General features: G+C 45.4%; 1 protein-coding gene across 1 annotated transcript; it reads left to right on the top strand.

Moving 5' to 3' along the window:
* The first annotated feature begins 11,023 nt into the window (after positions 1–11,023).
* Positions 11,024–14,133, top strand: LOC119914694. Its single transcript, XM_038734153.1, has 3 exons — positions 11,024–11,137; positions 11,604–11,642; positions 12,006–14,133. Exons 2-3 carry the CDS (start codon positions 11,635–11,637, stop codon positions 13,609–13,611), a joined length of 1,614 nt encoding a protein of 537 aa, XP_038590081.1. The 5' UTR covers positions 11,024–11,137; positions 11,604–11,634; the 3' UTR covers positions 13,612–14,133.
* Positions 14,134–20,870: the final 6,737 nt, after the last annotated feature.

Raw genomic sequence — 20,870 nt, 5'->3', positions numbered from 1 at the left:
TTTAAGAATATTCTCAGATAAATTCACATTGAAAAGTGAAATTCCAAAGACGAGTTTACATTCAACTCACATTTGACAATTAAGAATTTTTAAGAGAATACAATATGTACAGAGGCTACGGACACACTGGAAATGAACAATACAAAGGTTGAGCGCCATCAATTGCACTTTCTGCTCCTTGGAAGCCGGCTATTTGCATGAATTGTGTATGAGTCTGTTGCCTATGCAGCCCGGTCTTGTTGGGAAGTCAATAAACGCGCGACAAAGCGTGGAGCTGTAACTGCCATAATTGTTTCCTTGACAATTCGGCTTGTGGATGGTCCTCAATCATCAGCATTACTGTGGAAAAGAAAGAAAGCGCCATCACAACCTTTAATTTAGCTGAAAACGTGTTGCTGCGTAAAGTCAGTGGTGAGATGACGTCCCTCACCAACTCTCGACAAAGATTATGTCTGCAACCCCGTCTAATTAACTGCGCGTCGTCAAGTAATTCAGAAACATTCTTCCTCTCCTGAAAGATTTGCACATGTCTCTGTCTCCACAGCGCCATCACAAGCCCTACTGGCAGCTCCGAACCACCTGAGAGACCTCTGGAGCTTCTTAAATAACTGGGAGAGAAAGAGCGATAACTGATTTTCAGCACTTAAGGCAAATATGGCACTTTAAGAAGCTTGATAAATACTTCCGTCACCATGTCTGTGCATCTCTCTGAGTGTAGTAACAGTGAAAGGAAGCCTCCCTCAGGGTCCTAGTGCCCAACCACAATAGAGATTTAAATTGTGAAGCGGAGGAAACAACCACACGGATTGCTTTAAGCCAATAAATACAAATTATATCTGTATTGGTATGTGGTATTTATCAATATTCTTTTTTTCCTCTTTGTTGAGCACATGTCAGTGTTACGACCCAGCCCATTAAGTTAAGGCAGTAACAAGTGATTTGGGATTGAAATGAAGGTGGTAAAGGACAACTGGAGTCCTGTTAAAAAGTCAAAGGTTTAATTAAAGGAGCTGACTCGAGAAAACAACAAAAGGAGGCTATATAGGTGCTGACAACAAAAAGGTGAAACAAAAGAGGGTCTTGTCCAAAGACAGTTACTCTGCTCAAAAAACACTAAAGAACAAAAGGAAGTCAGCATCTAGATGCTTTACAATAGTGCAAAGTAAACAAACAAGCAATGCTCAAACAAAAGAGCGCCCGACGCTCGGTGCACTATCACACTGTGATTTACAAAGGGTCGAACTGACTGAAGCCACTTAGACAGGCAACAGACAGAGACAGGAAATACAAACACTCTAGATATTCACTAACTAACAGGGTACGCAACCAACAGCAAGGCAAACAGATCACTGGCTCACAGTTGCAACAAGCTGTGGACACACAAACTATTTGTAGTCCAGCTGGTGTTGATTGGAGAGACCTGGTTAGCAGGTTCGGTCGAGTCACAACCACACCAATCACAGACGCCAGAGAACAGCACCCAGGAAGTAGGCGGTCCCAGCTCTAGAGAAACCAATCCTCGACAGGTACTCGCACAGCTGGGATTTGCATGACAGCCAGAAGCACTCAGGAGCACAACAATTACTTTAAGGCAGGCGGTGGCGGCCATAACAGTCAATGTAAAAAAATCTTCAGACCCCTAAAATAGGCCCAACAACCTCCATGGTCAAACCAAGCAGCAACCCAAAACGCAAACAAATCCTACAGGGGGGCAGGCAATAAACAAAATCTAATCTATGTAATTAGGACAGGGCATGCCAACAAATAGGAGGGAAGAAAAGCAGAAAAAAAGTAACACAAGACACACAAGGAAAGAAATATCTGGAATCACCAATTTTGGTTCAACAGCAATGAAAAACAGAAAGAGACTGAAGGACAGGATGGTGGAGCATGACTGCAGCGTGGAAGGTCTGTTGGAAGCCGACAGTGACAGCGATGTCACTAATAAAACAACACCAGAGGAACTGAATAAGCAGATTTATCGACTTATACACAAACAGTCACAGGCAACGATTTCTTAAAGTTACAATAGGATTTATTTACCTCAAGCACTGATCAGTGATCAACAACTTTAGCAAGTAAATCACTATTAACTACTCTAAGCAAAAAGGAAATAAAGTCAACGGAAACAAAGCATCCAAAACATACAAGAAATCAGTGTGGGTGTGTGTGAGAGACAAATGAGGGGGAGAGACTGAGAGGGGGGAGGCGCGACCTACATGGGTTGTTTGTGGATTTGGATCAGAATGGGCTCAAGGCCGGCAGATTTTTAAATCAAAATGATTCCAGAATCAAGTTTTATCCGGTCTCTTTTCAGAACCTTAGCAGTCTCTCTTGGAAATCAACTTGCCTTGAAGCATCAGTTCATACAAGCCACAACGGAGAGGATTCCACATCATGTAACTGGTTTCAGATCAAGGGAGACCCTGAAGCAGAAGACGTCACTTTCCATTTTACTCCTACCTCTCTGTACTGGAAGATTATGATAGTTGAGATCCACATTCTTCACCTCAGCAGCGCGATCAGTGACGCAAATAGACGCTAGTACCTATCGACTATTGGAGGTGAATTTATGAAGGTGCAACTTTCTTTAGCACACAATGTCTGGATTTCTTTTACCAGCTTGATTGTGCCATCGACTGATTCCAGGCTTATGAAGCCACCGTCCATATAGAATTGCTTTCTGATAAAGCCAGCTGCTGATGGGTATTCTTTCTCACTTTGGCTGTCAAGATGCTTCATGCCATAATTGGCACAGCCTTGCGATGAAGATGCTCTGCAGAGATGGACCTTCATACAATATTCCCCTAAGTCAAGCTTCTTTTCGTCAGGGAGGTGTGGAAGTGCTTTGAATGGAAGGAACCATGAGGAATCTCATGGTGGCCACACACTTTCCTTTAAGACCTGCAGAAACTGAATATGTTCTTGAGATATGCTCTTTTCTCCTGGTCTGGGGCCTCATTTACATACGTGCGTACATACAAAACAAGACTGGAAACGTCCGTACACCACTTCCCAAGCAAAGGTTGTGATTCAAAAAAAATAAATACTTGACAGGAGAATGTGCTGTCCGCTTCGGCTTTCTTTGTAGCCAGCTGCATGGCTGTCTCAGCTCTCATAACTGAAATACTTGGTGACTCCAGAAGATGGTTTGAGCGGCATATGTGCTCCAAACATGATCCACATATGGACCTAGCGTATTGACTGTCAAGCAGCATGCGTAACCTTGCCTTTTCAGACTTCAGCATCAAACTCTTCTTCCCCTTCAATCAGGCGAACTCTCATTAGTTCGAATAAATCTGCTGTCACAGCTACGCTTGCATCAATTTTTCTGCAAATTTCTTGGTGCAGTTTGGAGCCGTATGTTGTCGTATAACTCTTTTAATTCAGACTACAGAATACAGAAGCTTCTCAACTACACGCATATCCATCATACAAGTTGCCAATTATTAAGTGCTAAAAAACTATTGAAAGAGAAAAAGGGACCATGATGCATTGGTGTCAATTTGGGGCTTGGGACTCTGGTGGGCATGAACCTGATTGGGTCTGGTCGTGCATCATTCTCTTCTCTATAACTCTTTGCACAGCAGATTTGTATTTTATTTTGGGTTGAGGTGACTCAGGGTCCGATGACACAGAGGAAGCGAAGCAGCAGCAGAAGCACGTCGTCTAGATAAGCGGCCAATCTGAAGAAGGGGATGTTCTGTCTAAGAAAGGGGAAGCTGTGGCTGAGGAAGGGGAGCAGAGAGTAGCCCAAAGGTCGCAAAAAAACAAGTTAATGTTGAAAGCAAGTATTTACAACGTTGATAAGAGGACTAAGAAGGACTGTCCTTTGCACAAGAAGAGAAAATAATTCAATGAGAGTGACTTTTGAGAACAGCAGTCAGGTGTTCTCTCTTCTTAAAGTCTGATTTGAGCAGCATGTGTTTAGCTGCAGGGAATCTCACGCTGTCTGTCTTGCTGACCCAGCTGAGCAGCCGACGTGCAACGATGTTTATAAACTGCAGCACTGAAAATCATCTTCACTGTGTGAAAAAGACAAAGGACAAAAGAAAATCAGGACTAAAACACACTTGTATTCATTAATTGACAAATCTGACTCAAAACAGTCAGATAGACAGATTTAGGTTTATTTGTCACATTACAGCAGATTTTAAAGTGAAATTAGGTTAGTAACCCTCTTCTGCCACATAGCAGCCATTATACAACAATACAAAAGCAATCATAAAAAAGGTAAACAGAAATAAACTATATTCAGTGGAGCAGTGCTGAGGATGAATTTGAGTTGTATGAAGTCTCATAGTGTGGGGGGGCTTTTAACGATGGGAATGATAAATAATAGAATAAATGATATAGTGACAAGAAATACATATTCTATTGTAAACATTCTTGTTATCCTATATTTAGCTAATAAAAGAGTTATCATACAACAAACACTTGGACTTGATGGTGATCCTTGCAGGACTAGCTAGCCACCTAGATAAGCTATCCAGTGGATAGATATCCTGACAACCCATTGGTCGATTTTGACATGTGATGACATGTGAACCTGTACTACTGACTTCATCTCCAAAACACATTATGGGCCATGTAAATGAGGAAAACTTACTTACTTACTTGAAATTGACTCAGAATAAGAGAAACATTATTATTCTATCAGACACTACTTTTGGTAACAAAAACAGCAAAAGTTAGACATAGTTTGTTGCTGTAATTAAAAATATAAAAGTTTGTTATTGAAGTTCTTTGCTGAACAGTTTAGTGAGAGTTGGGCATAGAGGAACACGGCTGTCACTGTTGGAATCTATAAAGTAGCAGCTTTTGAATGGCGTATCGTATATGTGTAGACAGCTTGAAAGGAAGACATTTCTTGTGGTGGCAGCCCGGCTGACGGTGAGTGTCCTGGTTTATTCTCCTTTTTTTTCAGTTTTTCAGTTTTTTCCTTGGTTTTCTGTTCTCTGCCTGCTTCCCTGTGTTTTCTCCCCTGTGTGCTCTCTCTCTCTCTCTCTCTCTCTCCCTCTGCTCCTGAGCCCAGCCAACTACCTGCACCTGCATCCCATCAGCCACCTCGTCAGCCTGCCACACCTGCCAATAATCACCTCATGACTGCCTGTATTTCAACCCCGGTTCTCCACACCATCCTCGCTTGATCGTCGTTGCTCCATACCTGGTGCCACTTCTGTGTTCAGGCTTCCATGTTTCTTGTTTTTTCACACTTACCCTGTGCCTTGTCGTTGTCTTCCCTAACCTTGTCTCTCTGTCTGTTTCCCTCCCAGGTACACTCACCCTCGTCCTCCGTTCGGCTGGGCTCATCCACTGGCCCACTCCTCTTCGGACTTCCCTCACGGCGTCCTCCCTGTTCCCCCTCGCTTCCCTCAATAAACCTCCTTCTCTCTGAGTGCTGCTTTTGGGTCCTCTCTGTCCACACACCACACCTCGTAACAACATTCTTTGTGGACATGCATGTGCACATGCACGATATATATATAAATATAGCCAGTTCTGGTTTTGCTATACGCTAATCAGAATCAGCATCAAAAATACTTTATTGATCCCCAAAGGGAAATTCTGTGTCACAGTTGCACAGATTGCACATCAAGGCAAAAGGAATATAAATAAAAATAGAAAGTTAGTATATAAATAAAGAAGTATATAAATGTCAGAGTAAAAATATAAAATACAAAGAAAATATAAAGGAGTGTGGATATGTACAATCTTGACATAATTAAAGGAATTGTTATGGTGGAGAATATTGCACATTAAGTATTGTGTGGTGCATTTTGGGGGAATGAGTCTTGCACTGAAAGTGCTCCTGTGTTTGAGCAGCATGTCATGGTGTGGGTGGGAGACACTGTCCAAGATGACATGTAGCTTGGACAGCATCCTCCTCTCTGACACCACCGACAGAGAGTCCAGCCTAGTCCAGCTTAGTTACATCTAAGCTACTTAATATTTTATAGTTAGGTCATTACACACACAGTAGGCTATAGGCCTAGTTTATATTGAACTAACTTCATTCCACAGTAGCAACAGAAGAAAGACTAAAAACCTGCTCCAAACAGTGTGTGTGCAGAGAGAGAGAGAGCTAAATCAGAAACTCTCCTACTTACTGCCATATCGTTGCAGTACAATGTATTTCATCAACCATTGTTGTTTGTATAAAGTAACTTCATTATCACGTTATTAATTAATTATATATTAATTGGCAACATTGCAACCTAAATAACCTAAAAATTCACCACGAAGCTAGGCTAATCCTCATCCCAACCGCTTCGCACTCAGCTGCGAACCGATCCAGTGAGAGCTGAAGGTCACGGACCGATGATGCCATCAGGACCACATCATCCGCAAAAAGCAGTGACGAGATCCCAAGCCCACCGAACCGCAGCCCCTTCTCACCACGACTACGCCTTGATATCCTGTCCATGAATATCACAAACAGGATAGGTGACAAAGCGCAGCCCTGGCGCAGGCCAACCCTCACCTGGAAAGAGTCCGACTTACTGCCGAGTACTCGGACACAGCTCTCGCTTTGGATGTACAGGGATTGGATAGCCCTGAGAAGAGCCCCCCTCACCCCATACTCCCGCAGCACCTCCCACAGTATCTCCCGGGGGAACCAGTCATACGCCTTCTCCAGATCTACAAAGCACATGTAGACTGGATGGGCATACGCCCAAGCCCACTCCAGTATCCTTGTGAGAGTAAAGAGCTGGTCAGTTGTTCCATGACCGGAATGAAAACCGCATTGTTCCTCTTCGATCTGAGGTTCGACAATCGGCCGAACCCTCTGTTCAAGCACCTTGGAGTAGACTTTACCGGGGAGGCTGAGAAGTGTGATACCCCTGTAATTGGCACACACTCTCTGGTCACCCTTTTTGAACAGGGGAACCACCACCCCAGTCTGCCACTCCTTGGGCACTGTACCCGACTTCCACGCAATGTTAAAGAGACGTGTCATTCAAGACAGCCCCTCCACATCCAAAGCTTTTAGCATTTCTTGGCGGATCTCAGCAATCCCTGGGGCTTTGCCGCTGTGGAGTTGTTTGACTACCTCAGTGACTTCCACCAGGGAAATTGACGAGAATCACCCATCAGCCTCGAGCTCTGCCTCTACTAAAGAGTCGGATTTAGGAGTTCCTCAAAGTGTTCCTTCCACCGCCCAATTACCTCCCCAGTTGAGGTCAACAGGGTCCCATCCTTACTGTACACAGCTTGGACGGTTCCCCGCTTCCCCCTCCTGAGATGGCGGACAGTTCTCCAGAAACACTTTGGTGCCGACCAAAAGTCCTTCTCCATGTCTTCTCCGAACTTCTCCCACACCTGCTGCTTTCCATCTGCCACAGCAGCTGCTGCCGTCCTTCGGGCCCGTCGGTACTCCGGAGTCGTCCGAGACAACAGATCCCGGAAGGCCTCCTTCTTCAGTCGGACGGCTTCCCTGACCACCGGTGTCCACCACGGTGTTTGAGGGTTACCGCCCCTTGAGGCACCTAAGACCTTGAGACCACAGCTTTCCGCTGCAGCTTCAGCAATAGAGGTTTTGAACATTGCCCACTCATGTTCAATGTCCCCAACCTCCACAGGGATGCCAGAAAAGCTCCGCCGGAGGTTTGAGTTGAAGATCTCACGGATAGGGGCCTCCTCCAGACGTTCCCAATTCACCCGCACTACCCGTTTGGGCTTACCAGGTCTGTCCAGAGTCTTCCCCCACCCCCTGACCCAACTCACCACCAGATGGTGATCAGTTGACAGCTCCGCCCCTCCCTTCACCTGAGTGTCCTAAACATGCGGTCTCAAATCAGATGAAACTATTACAAAATCGATCATTTATCTTCGGCCTAGGGTGCTCTGGTACGGCGTACACTTATGAGCATCCTTATGCTTGAACATGGTGTTCGTTATAGACAATCCATGACTAGCACAGAAGTCTAACAACAAACACCTACTCGGGTTCAGATCAGGGGGGGCGTTCCTCCCAATCACGCCTTTCCAGGTATCTCCATTGCCCACAACTATGGAGTCCCCTACTGGAGCCCCATACAGAACTCCATTCAGGGTCTCCAAGAAGGCTGAATACTCTAAACTGCTATTTGGTGCATATGCACAAACAACGGTCAGAGTTTTCCCCCCCAGTACCCGAAGGCGTAGGGAGGCGACCCTCTCGTTCACCGGAGTAAACTCCAACGTAGCGGTGCTTAGCCGGGGACTTGTGAGTATCCCCACACCCGCCTTGCGCCTCACACCTTGAGCAACTCCAGAGAAGAATAGTGTCCATCCCCTATCAAGGAGTACGGTTCCAGAACCGAGACCAGATCTAATTGGTAGTGCTCCATCTCCCGCACAAGTTCCGGTTCCTTCCCCCACAGAGAGGTGACGTTCCACGTCCCCAGAGCCAGCCTCTGACGCCCGGGTCTGGTCCAGTGAAGCCACCCATGTGGCAGCGCGCCCGACCCCTGCGGATCTTCCGATGGATGGTGTGTCCAAAGGATGGAGAGGGGTTGCCACGTTCTTCGGGCTGGGCCACGGCCGGGCTCCGTGGCAAACCCTGCCACCAGGCGCTCGCCGACGAGCCCTCCCTCTGGGCCTGGCTCCAGACGGGAGCCCCGGCAGGGCAGGGTCTCTCCTCCTCTTCCACGATTTGTCATCAAGGGTCTTTGTGAACCATTCTTAGTCTGGCCCCTCACCTGGAACCACTTTGCCTTGGGAGACCCTACCAGGAGCACTAGGCTCCCGACAACACAGCCAGGTTCACCGGGGTACGCAAACCTCACCACTACGATAAGGTTATGGTTCCCGGGGAAAAAAATAAATAAAATAAAATAGTAAAAGACAACCAGCCGAACAGCAGCAATAAACAGATGATATAGGAAGAAAACTAAGAGAGAAATGAAAACAAGAAACAATCAAACACAAATAAGCAACACAGCCAATGCCCGGCAGCCCCCCGTGTATCACACATGCGAAAACGGGCAAACAATAGAGAGCGAGGGGCAGAACACGACGGCAAAAGCCAGTGGAGAAAAACACCAGCAGCAAGTCCCAGCCTGGCAGCAAACGCACCGTGCAGGCCACCGTGCACCCGCCAATAAAAGTCCGCCGTTCCCCTAACCGCCGGTTGGCCCCGAGAACTCCAGGCACAGGTCCAGAATGAACCGGATCACAGCCCCGCCCTGCACTGCATATCCCGAAAGCTAACTTTATACTTCAGTCTGCAGAGGGGTCCGACAACTGGCCGACAGAGATATGGGGAAGCATGGATCTGAGGCCGACGAAGAAAACCAGGTACGCAAACTGGTTCCTCCAAACCAACAAGGAAATGCCGCCACCGGACTCTATTGCACAAACTAAAGGCCCAGAAGCCATCCAGAGACCTTGCACAGGGAAGAAAAAAATAAAAATAAACAAGGCATCAAGATGCATCGACAATCGCCCTATAATCCCAACGCAGCCCTCCAAACCGCAACCGGATTGACCGCGCCCAGAGACCCCCACCTCCTCGTTCTGAATGGCAAAGCTATCCACCTGGCGCCACCACTCTTTGGGGGGGGAGAAGGGCGCAGAACGGTCAGTGCGAACCGAGAGCGAGTGCTCGGCCGGCGTACTCCGGTCCGAGGCACGCCTTGCAGCGGGGATGGAGATCACCCAGCACGATGTAGCCCGTGTGGCAGACGTCCCGTTCTGGCTGGCTTGCTGGAAGACATCGTTCTTCTTGTTTTCCAGCTGGAAAATCTTGCTCTTTAGACAGCTCAGTGCTGAAGAAAAATGGAAGCTGAAGGCTGGGTCTCACCGTTGTGTATATATACAAGGTGCGGATGTAGGAGAGGCCAACACTGTGGGTGGGCGTAGACTAAAATTCTCAGAGGCGCGTGGAAGGGGTAAATCCAACAGCGATAGCCTTAGAGGGCGAAGCCTATACGAAATAGAAGCAGCGGGAGCCCCTCTAGCACCCGCAGCACCCCACAGTCAGCGACAACCCCGCATAGCCCAAGGACGGGTCCAGGGGGGCCCAGCCCCCCCATCGCGCAGACCCGCCCCCGACCCAGAGGTACAAAGCACCGAGCCCCAGGCCCCCACACACCCCAGAGGCAGCTTAGCGCAGCCCCGACCCGAAGCCCCACCAATCCCCTGCCCCCGCCAGGCCCCTCCCGGCAGCCCCACTGCACCCCCCCCAAACCTCACTGCTCCCACACAATCAGGAGAGCGTCGAACACCATCAGGAGGAATAAATACATTTCTGTATTATAAATACAGTCACGGACACTATGTCCATTTTTATATACAGTCTATGGTATTCACACGTTTAAAAACCATACTACATCATTGTCTGAGACTGACGGAGGGGTACCCCTGATACAGGGATGCTAGGGATGAAGAGGTTTTAAAAAGGTAACTTGATAATTATTACTGTGTTCGCCTCCAACCGCAGAATAACAGACGGGAGCTTAAAGTTTGCTGTTCTCAGCCACCATTCTCTCTCCTCTCTGGCGCTTCTTTCAAAACTTCTGGGTAACAGCCATGTGACTTGCACTAAAAATCTTTTTCTTCTTCATAAATTTAACAAGGGCAACGCAATCACAGCTTTTAGTTACACTATTACTCAAAATTACAGTAGACAAGATGTATTATAATTGGATAACGAAAGAAATGAATGACTTCCGGTATTGTCATGGAAGCAGGTTTACACCGGTCTCGTCAGCCTACCAGCATCAGGCCAAAGCAGCTTTCTGTTAACAACAAGCGGTAATGACTCTGAATGTGTTGGAACAACCTGCAAAGAGACATTTTGACCGACAGTTTAGTCGACTATTATTTGAGCAGCCCTACTGTGCATTAATGCTGAGAAGAACATCTTTATTCTAATGCAAATATTTTTATGTCAGTCTTCCTCACTTTGGATGGGTTGACATGTTCAAATATAATCACATCTTAAACAATAAGTAACATTAATTTATTCACAATACAGCAGAGGAACCGCCCACATTGTACTGGAGAGTCACTGCATTCTCTGCTTTCTGTCTCTGAGACTGTTTCTGTGAAGTCATGTGAGCACAGGGGTCCTCCCTCTCTGCTGATATAAAACCGCTCTGCTGCCTCCTCAGCTTCAGAGATCTTTGTGAAGCCAGCAGGTGAACAACAGGTGAGAACACTTTGAAAAAGGAACAATGAAATACATTAGGAAGTCCAGATCAGGAGTCAGAACCACATATAAATGCAGGAAACATGTAGTTAATGTATACTGTACTTCTTTCTAGACAGACAAGTAATATATTCCTCAGTAAATGCAGATGTTGTGAACAAGTTTAACTCTGAAACATGTTGTTGAAGTTCTGTGAACTGTGAAGCTGTTTCTGTTTAAAATATCTAAACACTCACTTTATGTCATCAGTGAATGGGTAAACAAACATGCTTAAATGTAACAGTAATGACCATACTGAAGGTTTAATTAAACTATAAAGTATGTCTAAATAAAATTGATGTCACAATGTGAGAATGCTACTGCGCTAGCCTAGCACAGAAACACTAAGATCCAGTATCTACTGACAGCTGCTGATAACAGCAGCACAGCTGACAGGAGGTCACTGACTTGTTTTTCTTTCATGCAGGGAACTAATAAACTGCTGTCAAGCTGTTACCATGGCAACGTGAGTAATATTACGTTTCTATAACAACACAGAGTTTCAGAGTTTATTTTCTTGTTGAAATGCATCACGCTGCTGAATCCCATTTTACTACATGATGTGAACATTTACAACGAGAGCAGAGTTAAGAGTGAAAACTGCTTTGATTGTTGAACTTTGATTGATAAACTGACCTATGAGATGTAAAACAGCTGAATTAGTATAGTTTGTATATATTGATTTGTGTTTTGAGCACACACCAGGTAAAATATTTCTGGCCTGTGTATTCAATTAGCATAACTATTATTAAAAGGCAGCAGCAAGTAGAGATAATGATTTAATGCTATGTTCAGTTGTTTTTCAGATAATGCATTTACTTTTGTACAGGAATACCAACAAATCAACTAAATATGACAACATCAGCTGCAAAGTTTTGATCAATTCAGGATCTCCCACTCACTACCAGCTGACACCAAAGAAAGAGAACATTGGATCTCTAAGAAGAATGACTTTTGGTGAAAGAAATGTGAACAAGATAAACAAAACCATCTTGCTTGTGGGTGAAACAGGAACAGGAAAATCTACTCTGGTCAACGCTCTGGTCAACTACGCCATGGGAGTGAAGTGGGAGGACGATGTCTGGTTTCAGATCGTAGAGGACGTAGAGGACGAGAAGAGAAGTCAGTCAGAGAGTCAGACATTAGATGTGATGGTGTACCAGGTCTTTGGTTTTGAAGGTGAAACTCTGCCCTACTCTCTGACCATCATCGATACTCCTGGATACGGAGACACCAGAGGAACTGAACATGACGTCATCGTCAGTCAAAGACTATTAGACTGGTTCCGCTCAGAGGACGGAGTTCATGAGATGGATGCAGTGGGTCTGGTGCTGAAAGCAACTGAGAATCGACTGAGTGACCGACTGAGGTACATCTTTGATTCAGTGGTGTCTCTGTTTGGAAAAGACATGGAGAAGAACATTGTTGCTCTCATCACACACTCAGATGGAAGAAAACCTAAAAATGTTCTGAAAGCTCTCGGAGATGCAAAAATGAAATGTGCCAGAAATGAAAAGAATCAGCCTGTTTACTTCCTTTTTAATAACTGTCTGGATGAAGACAGGACAGAGGACACAGAAACCCTTAAGAATGCAGATGAAATAACAACAAGAGGAATGAGACAGTTCACAGAGTTTCTGAAAGAAACTGCACCTCAGAAGCTGGAAACAACCGTGCATGTTCTGAACGAGCGAATCAGACTGGCAGCCTGCATCCACAACCTGCAAGAGAGATTTAAGTTCACTGAACTAAAACAGAGAGAAATCCAACAGACTCAGGAAGCTCTGAAGAAACATGAAGAAGAGATGAAGAGAAATGAAGAGTTCAGTGTACAAGTTGATGAGATCTACAAAGACAAAGAAGAAATCGATGGTGGAGGGAGGTGGAGGTTGTTTTTTTATGAAGGAGCTGTCTGCTGTAAAGTCTGTGAGGAGAACTGTCACTATCCTGGATGCACACTGGCCTGGTATCCTAAACACTGTGAGGTCATGAAAGATGGCCGCTGCACTTCATGTACCAGGAAGTGTCCTGTATCAGATCATGTGAAAGAAAAGTGGATCTATGTGGACAAGACAAGGAAAGTTCAGAAGACCCTGCAAGATGTGAAAGAGAAGTATGAAAGAGGTAAAACTGGCTGTGAGGAGACAACAAGCCTTTTGGAAACTTTAGAAAAGCAAATGGAAAAACTTCAGAAAGATAAAGATCACTTGTTGGAAAAGTCCTTTGAACATGTTGTCAGACTGGAGCAGATCGCCCTGAATGTTATCTCACTGTCCACTCATGTCCACTTGGACTTCCTGATTGAGAAGATGAAGGAGAAAGGAGACGCAGAGAAGGTCCAGAAACTGGAAGAGATGAAAATTCAAGTGGATAAAGGAGTTGTAGCAGCGCTGCGGTACAGGTTTGGTCAGCTGATGGCAGCTGTAAAGCAGTGATGTAGCAGGTGAACACCATCAGTGTGAGCAGCAGCTGTGTAGAAAACAAGCTCTACACTGTTGATCCAGATGTTTAAACATCACAAAGCGAGGAGTGAGGACGCCCCCTGGTGTCTCATGCTGAGTACAACAGCTCCCTCCCTCACATCACTAAATTGGACTAAATCCATTTATGTTTTCTCTTCTAATCATGTTTTCTCCACTATGATTGTGTTTGTGCTTGTATGAATAGACGTGTCTTATATATCCACCATGATGTCACAATGTTGAAGCTGTTGGGAAACTAAAGTGAACTCATTATAAAGGAGTTTAGCCTGGAGGGGGGTTGAAACCTCTTCCTGTGTTCTGAGAGTGTAATAATATATCTTAATATCTTTCTCAATAATAAAGAAGATTACAGTTAATGTGTGTTGTATCAAAGTCCTATAAGAGCTGAGGACAGACTGCCTCTCCTCAGTCACACCTGTGTAATGCTGATGATGCTCTGACCTGCAAACAATAAAGATCTGCTGACATTATGAATATTGTGTCATCTGGGATTTGAGTTCCAGCTCTCATCTGCACTAGACAGCAGTTTAATAATGGCAATAAACAAAATCCAAAAGGCAGGAAATCCAAGACACAGGTAAACACAGAGAAAGGGCCGCTACGCTCGAGCAGAAGACAAAGACAAACTGGCTGAAGACAAAGGAAGCAGGCAGATTTTGAGTTCCTGTTTTATTGTGAAAGGGTTTGTCTTGTACGACTGAAAGGGCAGAAAGAGACAAAGATTCCTCTGAGCAACAGTTAAATAAGAATATAAGAAGTTTAAATATGAACAGCTTCCTGTTTCAGGGTCAAGTTCACAGTAACGTCTATAAGAAGCTGGAATTAACAGACGTCTCTTCTGTCAGGCAGCACTGTGGGGACATCAACTAAATGGACGTTTTAATCATTTAATTCTTCTTTTGGGGCCAAAACTATTTCAAAATAAGCATTTCCTGAAAACATCACTATAGCAGGTGATTCCAGCCTTGAACCGTAGCGAACATATAAAAGTGTTTTCTAAATCAGTGTGCACAGAGGACGTTCCAGAAGAGAAGTCAGACAGAAAGCTGCTGCTGTGTTTGTGAAGAGTCCTGAAAGCTGATGTCCTCTGATGGATTTCTACGCTGCTTTCTTCCTGTGTCTTCTTTCGTCTCTTTCTTCTGTTTCTCTTTGGGAGTTTGTGAGGAGCAGCAGGTCTGACAGAGATTGGTTCCAGCTGATGTTTCATCACGTGATCAGCTCTGTTGGTGATGCTTCCTGTAGTGACCACTAGAGGGAGCCAGCACTGCATTACTGAAGGCCTTCTGCTGAGTGGACTGAGCGCACTCTGCTGGACTAAAGCAGGAAACACAAACCTGCAGCCCTGCAGAGACCTGCAGGTCCACCTCATGTGGAGTTAACCAACTAATAAATTGCTGCTAAACTGATAATCAGCTATAATCTCTTTGATAAATGTGTTTTTATATAAAACATGCTCAACAAGAGAGAGCTCTTTCTGTTTCTGCATTATCTGTGATTGATGATTGGTTATGTTATTGATTTTAATTTTTATGAGGATGCCCCACAGATCAAAACAGGGCCTTAAAAGGGTTCAGGTCTGGAGACATGCTCGGCCAGTCCATCACCTTTACCCTTATTCTTTAGCAAGGCAGTGGTCGTCTTGGAGGTGTGTTTAGGGTTGGAATACTGAGTAAATCCTCAGTCAAATTCCTCGTATGTGTACACATACCTGGCAATAAAGCTGATTCTGATTCCAATGAACTGTAGCTCCACAGTGCCGGCAGCACTCATGCAGCCCCAGACCAGGACTCTCCCACCACCATGCTGGACTGTAGGCAGGACACACTTGTCTTTGTGCTCCTCACCTGGTTGCCACCACACACGCTTAAACCAAATAAGTTTATCTTGGTCTCATCAGACCACAGGACATGGTTCCAGTAATCCATGTCCTCAGTCTGCTGGTCTTCAGCAAACTGTTTGCGGGCTTTCTTGTGCATCATCTTTAGGAGAGGCTTCCTTCTGGGACGACAGCCATGCAGACCGGTTTGATGCAGTGTGCGGCGTCTGGTCTGAGCCCTGACAGGCTGACCCCCCCCCCACCCCTTCAACCTCTGCAGCAATGCTGGCAGTTGTGTATTTCCCAAAGACAACATCTGGATATGACGCTGAGCACGTACATTCAACTTCTTTGGTCAACCATAGCGAGGCCTGTTCTGAGTGGATCCTGTCCTGTACAACGCTGTTTGGTCTTGGCCACCGTGCTGCAGCTCAGTTTCAGGGTCTTGGCGGTCTTCTTATAGCCTCGGCCATCTTTATGTAGAGCAACCATCAGAGATCCTCAGAGGGTTCTTTGCCATGAGGTGCCATGTTACATCATCCTACATAATGTGTGTGCCGACCAAAACCCTGCACACATACAACAACCAAAAACCCTGGTTCACAGCGAAACTCAGGCAGCTTCGTCAGACCAAAGCGGAGGCCTTCAGAATCCTGTACAACCGGGCCAGGAACAAACTGACTAAAGAGGTCAAAGCTGCAAAAAGGAGTTACGTCAAAAAGCTAAATAACAGCTTTTCAGCCAACGACCCCCCATCAGTGTGGAGAGGCCTGCGGACACTCACTAACTACAGGAGACCGTCCCCCAACACTGCTGGTACTCAGACGAGACTGGCCAGCTGAATGGCTTTTACTGTAGGTTTGAAAAGCCCACAGTCACACCTCTCACACCTCTTCCCCACTTCAACACCATCTTCAAACAACCACCTTCCCCCTCTGACACGCTGCCACCCTCCTTCTCTGACCCCTCATCTGCACTCATGAGCCACCTCTTCCAGAGACAGAAGATCAGGAAGGCTCCTGGACCTGAGGGTGTCTCACCATCCTGCCTGAAAATCTGTGCAGACCAGCTGGCCCCCATCTCAGATCTTCAACAGATCACTGGAGCTGTGTGAAGTTCCCTCCTGCTTCAAACGCTCCACAGTCATCCCGGTCCCCAAAAAACCCTCCATCTCTGGACTAAATGACTATCTGACATCTGTAGTCATGAAGTCCTTTGAAAGACTGGTGTTGGCCCACCTGAAGGACATTACAGGCCCCTGCTGGACCCCCTGCAGTTTGCCTACAGGGCTAACAGGTCAGTGGATGATGCAGCCAACTTGGGTCTGCATCACATCCTGCAACCTCGACTCTCCAGGGACACATGCAGGGATCCTGTTCGTGCTTGTACTCCATTCCAGTTAGTTATCAAATTAGTTTAAACAGATAAAGCAAACAATATAAGTACTCACCTCTTCCTGGTTGTCTCTTCAGCAGGGGGCGGAGGAGTGTTGTAGGCCAAAGCACCTGCTTAAGAGCTGCAGGAGCAAACCATGAAGCTGAGGGTGGGGGGAGTAAAGGCATCAACAATGCTGATTTACATTTACATTTAGCTGACGCTTTTATCCAAAGCGACGTACAATTGCTATACATGTCAGAGGTCGAGCGCCTCTGGAGCAACGAGGGGTTAAGTGTCTTCCTCACAGTGTGAAACGAACTCAGGTCTCTCACACCAAAGGCAAGCATCTTATCTATGCGCCATCACCACACCCCTGATTTATGCGATTATTTTGAGTGTATGTGTTATGGATTTATTGATAGAAATTTGTATTTCTGTAAATATTCATTCTTTGTGCTCTATTTTTCTGTGGTGTTGGGTTTTTAGGTAAATATTTATCATTCTAAATGATGGTGGTCCCACCTAAGTAGTTTAACCCACTTAATTACCTGCAGTAGGGAGTGTATTAAAGGCAGCTAGCTTGCTTTCAGTGTAAGTTTGTTGCTTGTTGGTGGTCTCCTCTGTATGGATGACAATAAATGCCACGTTTGTGCTTGCATTTTACCTCTGTCTCATGTCTCTCTCTGGAAAAAAATTAAAGCCACCGCCGGGCCATCGGACAGTCAATCTAATTACCTGGCAAATAGAGCTGATTCTGATTCTGATTCTGATTCTGATTATGTTTTGTGAGGTGACCTTGAATGTTCAGAAAGGCATCTATAAATAAAATATATTATCATTTTTATTATTCAAACACATGTCCGAACCAGGGTGGGTGGAGTGAGGACAGGAGGAGGGATCCAGGGAACACAGACCCCAATAAAACAAAAACAACAACGATAAAAAAAACTCAGGGAAACAAAGTCCAAGTCAAGTTCTCTGGCGGACGGCCAGAGAACTTGGGGGCAACAGGAAACCTGAGGTGGGCGGCCTGAAGGCAGGGCAACAGGGAAGAGGGTCTGGGCAGGGGCCAGGGACGCAAACTCTCCAGAGGCCAGGCAGGGGGCCGGTGACGAGGGCAAGAACTCTCATGAGACTGGGCATGGGGCCGGTAGTGAAGGCGGGACCCCTCTGGAGGCTGGCGGCAAAGGTCTGAGGGCCACTGGTAGAGCTGGTGCTGGATGGACCTCCAACAGGGCAGGCATGATGGGTGAAACCTCCGTAGCACTGGACTGTGATGGAGCATGAAGGCGGCGAGCTCCACGTCTCCTTCCAGAACCTGTGGCTAACTAGCCCAAGGCTTGATGCTCGTGCCTTAACGTATCCCTTGGCCTTTCTGGTAAAAACGAGGAGGAGGCTAGCCGCCAAGGTGCTAGCAGGCCAGGAAACAGGCAGGTGACCAAACAAATGACCAAAGTAACACATACACACACTACCGAGAAGAGTAAACACAAGGGCAGGGAATGAACACAGAAAACAAATACAAAACCCACGACACAGCCATTACAAACATGACAACAATCAGACAAGACAGTACGACCTATGGTTTGTCTGAAACAGCATAGCCTGTTTCTCTGTTTATACTCTTCAGACCTTTTCCTCTTTGGCTGTTTCTCAGCCATCTCTCCTTTTTCACAGAGCCTCGACTCTAGCACGCTTGAATGTTGGTGTATCCAACTATCTCTCGCCACGACTCCTGTGCGTGAGCACGAAGGCCACCTGTTGCTGATTGGCTGGAGCAAAAGTTGTGGGAAATGCACCAAGCTACTTTCCTGGTGTTCCATTTACAAACCCAGGGCTGTGAGGAAAACCTGAAAACACCCAAAATGAAGAGTTAGCGAACTATGAGGAAACCTTCATTGGCTTTAACAGAAAGTGTTTTGGATTAGAATCACTTCCTATCCCTTCAAGAGAGAGAGTTCAGAGATGCAGTAGCTTTGGGGAAGTTCACTGTAATTCCTGCTTTCTGTCTCTGAGACTGTTTTTGTGAAATCATGTGTCCATGGGGCGTCCATCATCTGTATGGATGATGTTGCAGGATTTGTTAGTCTCAGGACTGGCATTATTGTTCCAGGAGGTCTAGCTGCTGCTGTAGTTCCTATTTTGTGCGTGACAGCAGCAGGTACTCCATTTTGGAGTTGGGGTCCTGGCGCTGTACATTGGTCTAATTAAACTGCTCATTGGTTTATGTAGATGTTAAACAGTCTGGGACTCAAATTACAGCCTCGGCAAACGCTTCTCCTCTGGGAAAAAACAATTGGTGTGTTTGTCACCAATTTTAATGCTGCACTTGTTTTCTGTGTACATGAATTTGATCCTGTCGGATACCTTTCATCCTATATCACTTTGGATGATTCTATAATAGAGTCTAGGGCTGACCCTGAATAGTAGAAGATTTGATTCTTCGATGGCCGGAGGATAATTCGATTGTCGATCTCACAGTCGGAGGTCCGCAGTGAAATGAGGATCAAACCATTTTTGCGATATAGGGGGCACTCAACGTCTGATTTTACATAGAACTACCTGTTTTCTCCCAATAAGTTAATAAACCGCGAATTACAATATACATTTCAACATATAATGCTGTAAATATATATGCAAAATTAATTCTTTTAATAAATGTTTAAGTGGGTGAATACCTCCAAGATTGTAACCCTAACTCTTGAGGAAGGGCGTCAGTGCATATGTGTAGTGTGTATGTGAGTGTGGTGTGAGCACCAGCTTCACCAGCATTGTGCAGAGTTGTTTGCACCTCGAGGGACGTTCCAATCATTTATCACCATTGATGAACCACACAAAGAATATCATATTGTTTTTAAACAGTTACTTGGAATAGACCAGCGAGGAAGAGCGATGTGCATCTGCGGCATGCAAAATTCTGTGGTGTATAACATATGTGCATTTGATCATTACAGTTTAAAATAACACTCTAGCAGCTGGATAGAGGCTCAATGAACTCTTAAGGGGGGAGTAGAGATTGATGGGTGTGTAAAGAGTGAACCCTCCTATGGAATTTGACCTCTGACCCAGTGTTAGGGAAAGTAGTGATTAGTGTTTATGAAGGTACTGAACCCTTCTATGGTGTCTAACAGATGTTTACACTTATCCTACAGCACTGTGCCCTGATATGGATTAGAGCTTTAGATTGCAGACTCAGACCCTTATATGTTATTTAGCAGATACCTAAACATGTCCTATATAAGCTGTGTTTGATGTACAGAGACACAGAGTGGTTATCGGGCTGGGTCACTCTCCAAGCTGCTGCTGAGCTTGTAATTGATGCTGAATTCCTTGATGTAATAAACCTTTATGATCAAGAACAGTGTCAAGCGGATTTCTTCTCAACACATCATCGCAGCATTATTGTTCGGACACCACAACTCTTTAACAGAAAGAGTTTTGGATTAGAATCACTTCCTATCCCTTAAAGAGAGAGAGTTCAGAGATGCAGTAGCTTTGGGGAAGTTCACTGTAATTCCTGCTTTCTGTCTCTGAGCCTGTTTTTGTGAAATCATGTGACCATGGGGCGTCCATCATCTGTATGGATATTTTCTGCAGAGATGGTGGAGCCTGTGGTCACATGGTTTCACAGAAACAGTGAAATCATGCAGAGACATCTGCAGAGAGGGAGGAAACTATGTGCTCTCTGCCCTTCTGTCTCCTCTGAAATGTGCTGGAGAGTTCACTGCAGTCAGTTCCCTTCAGTTCAGAATGCTTTATTGGCGTGAATTTTTCATTTAAACAATGGTACCAAAGCAGTTTCAAAATCAAAAGTTTATATTTGAACATGATATAAGATTAATGCAATCAAGACCATTCCATTTAGCAGTTACAAATTTCAAAAACAATAACAACAAATAAGATACAACGTAAACTACAAATAAACGTGAACCAGATGTAAGCTGCTAACATTATTTGCAACAGCTGGCTGAGTCACTCGCTGTCCCTCAGGGTGGGACACATACTTAGCAGCATGGCT

Source organism: Micropterus salmoides, unplaced genomic scaffold (genome assembly GCF_014851395.1).
Source record: "Micropterus salmoides isolate LMB-PRFRI ecotype aquatic unplaced genomic scaffold, ASM1485139v1 Ms_hic_scaffold_20, whole genome shotgun sequence".
Taxonomy (NCBI): domain Eukaryota; kingdom Metazoa; phylum Chordata; class Actinopteri; order Centrarchiformes; family Centrarchidae; genus Micropterus; species Micropterus salmoides.
Note: the sequence above shows the minus strand (reverse complement) of the source record. Positions and strands in the feature narration are given on the sequence as shown.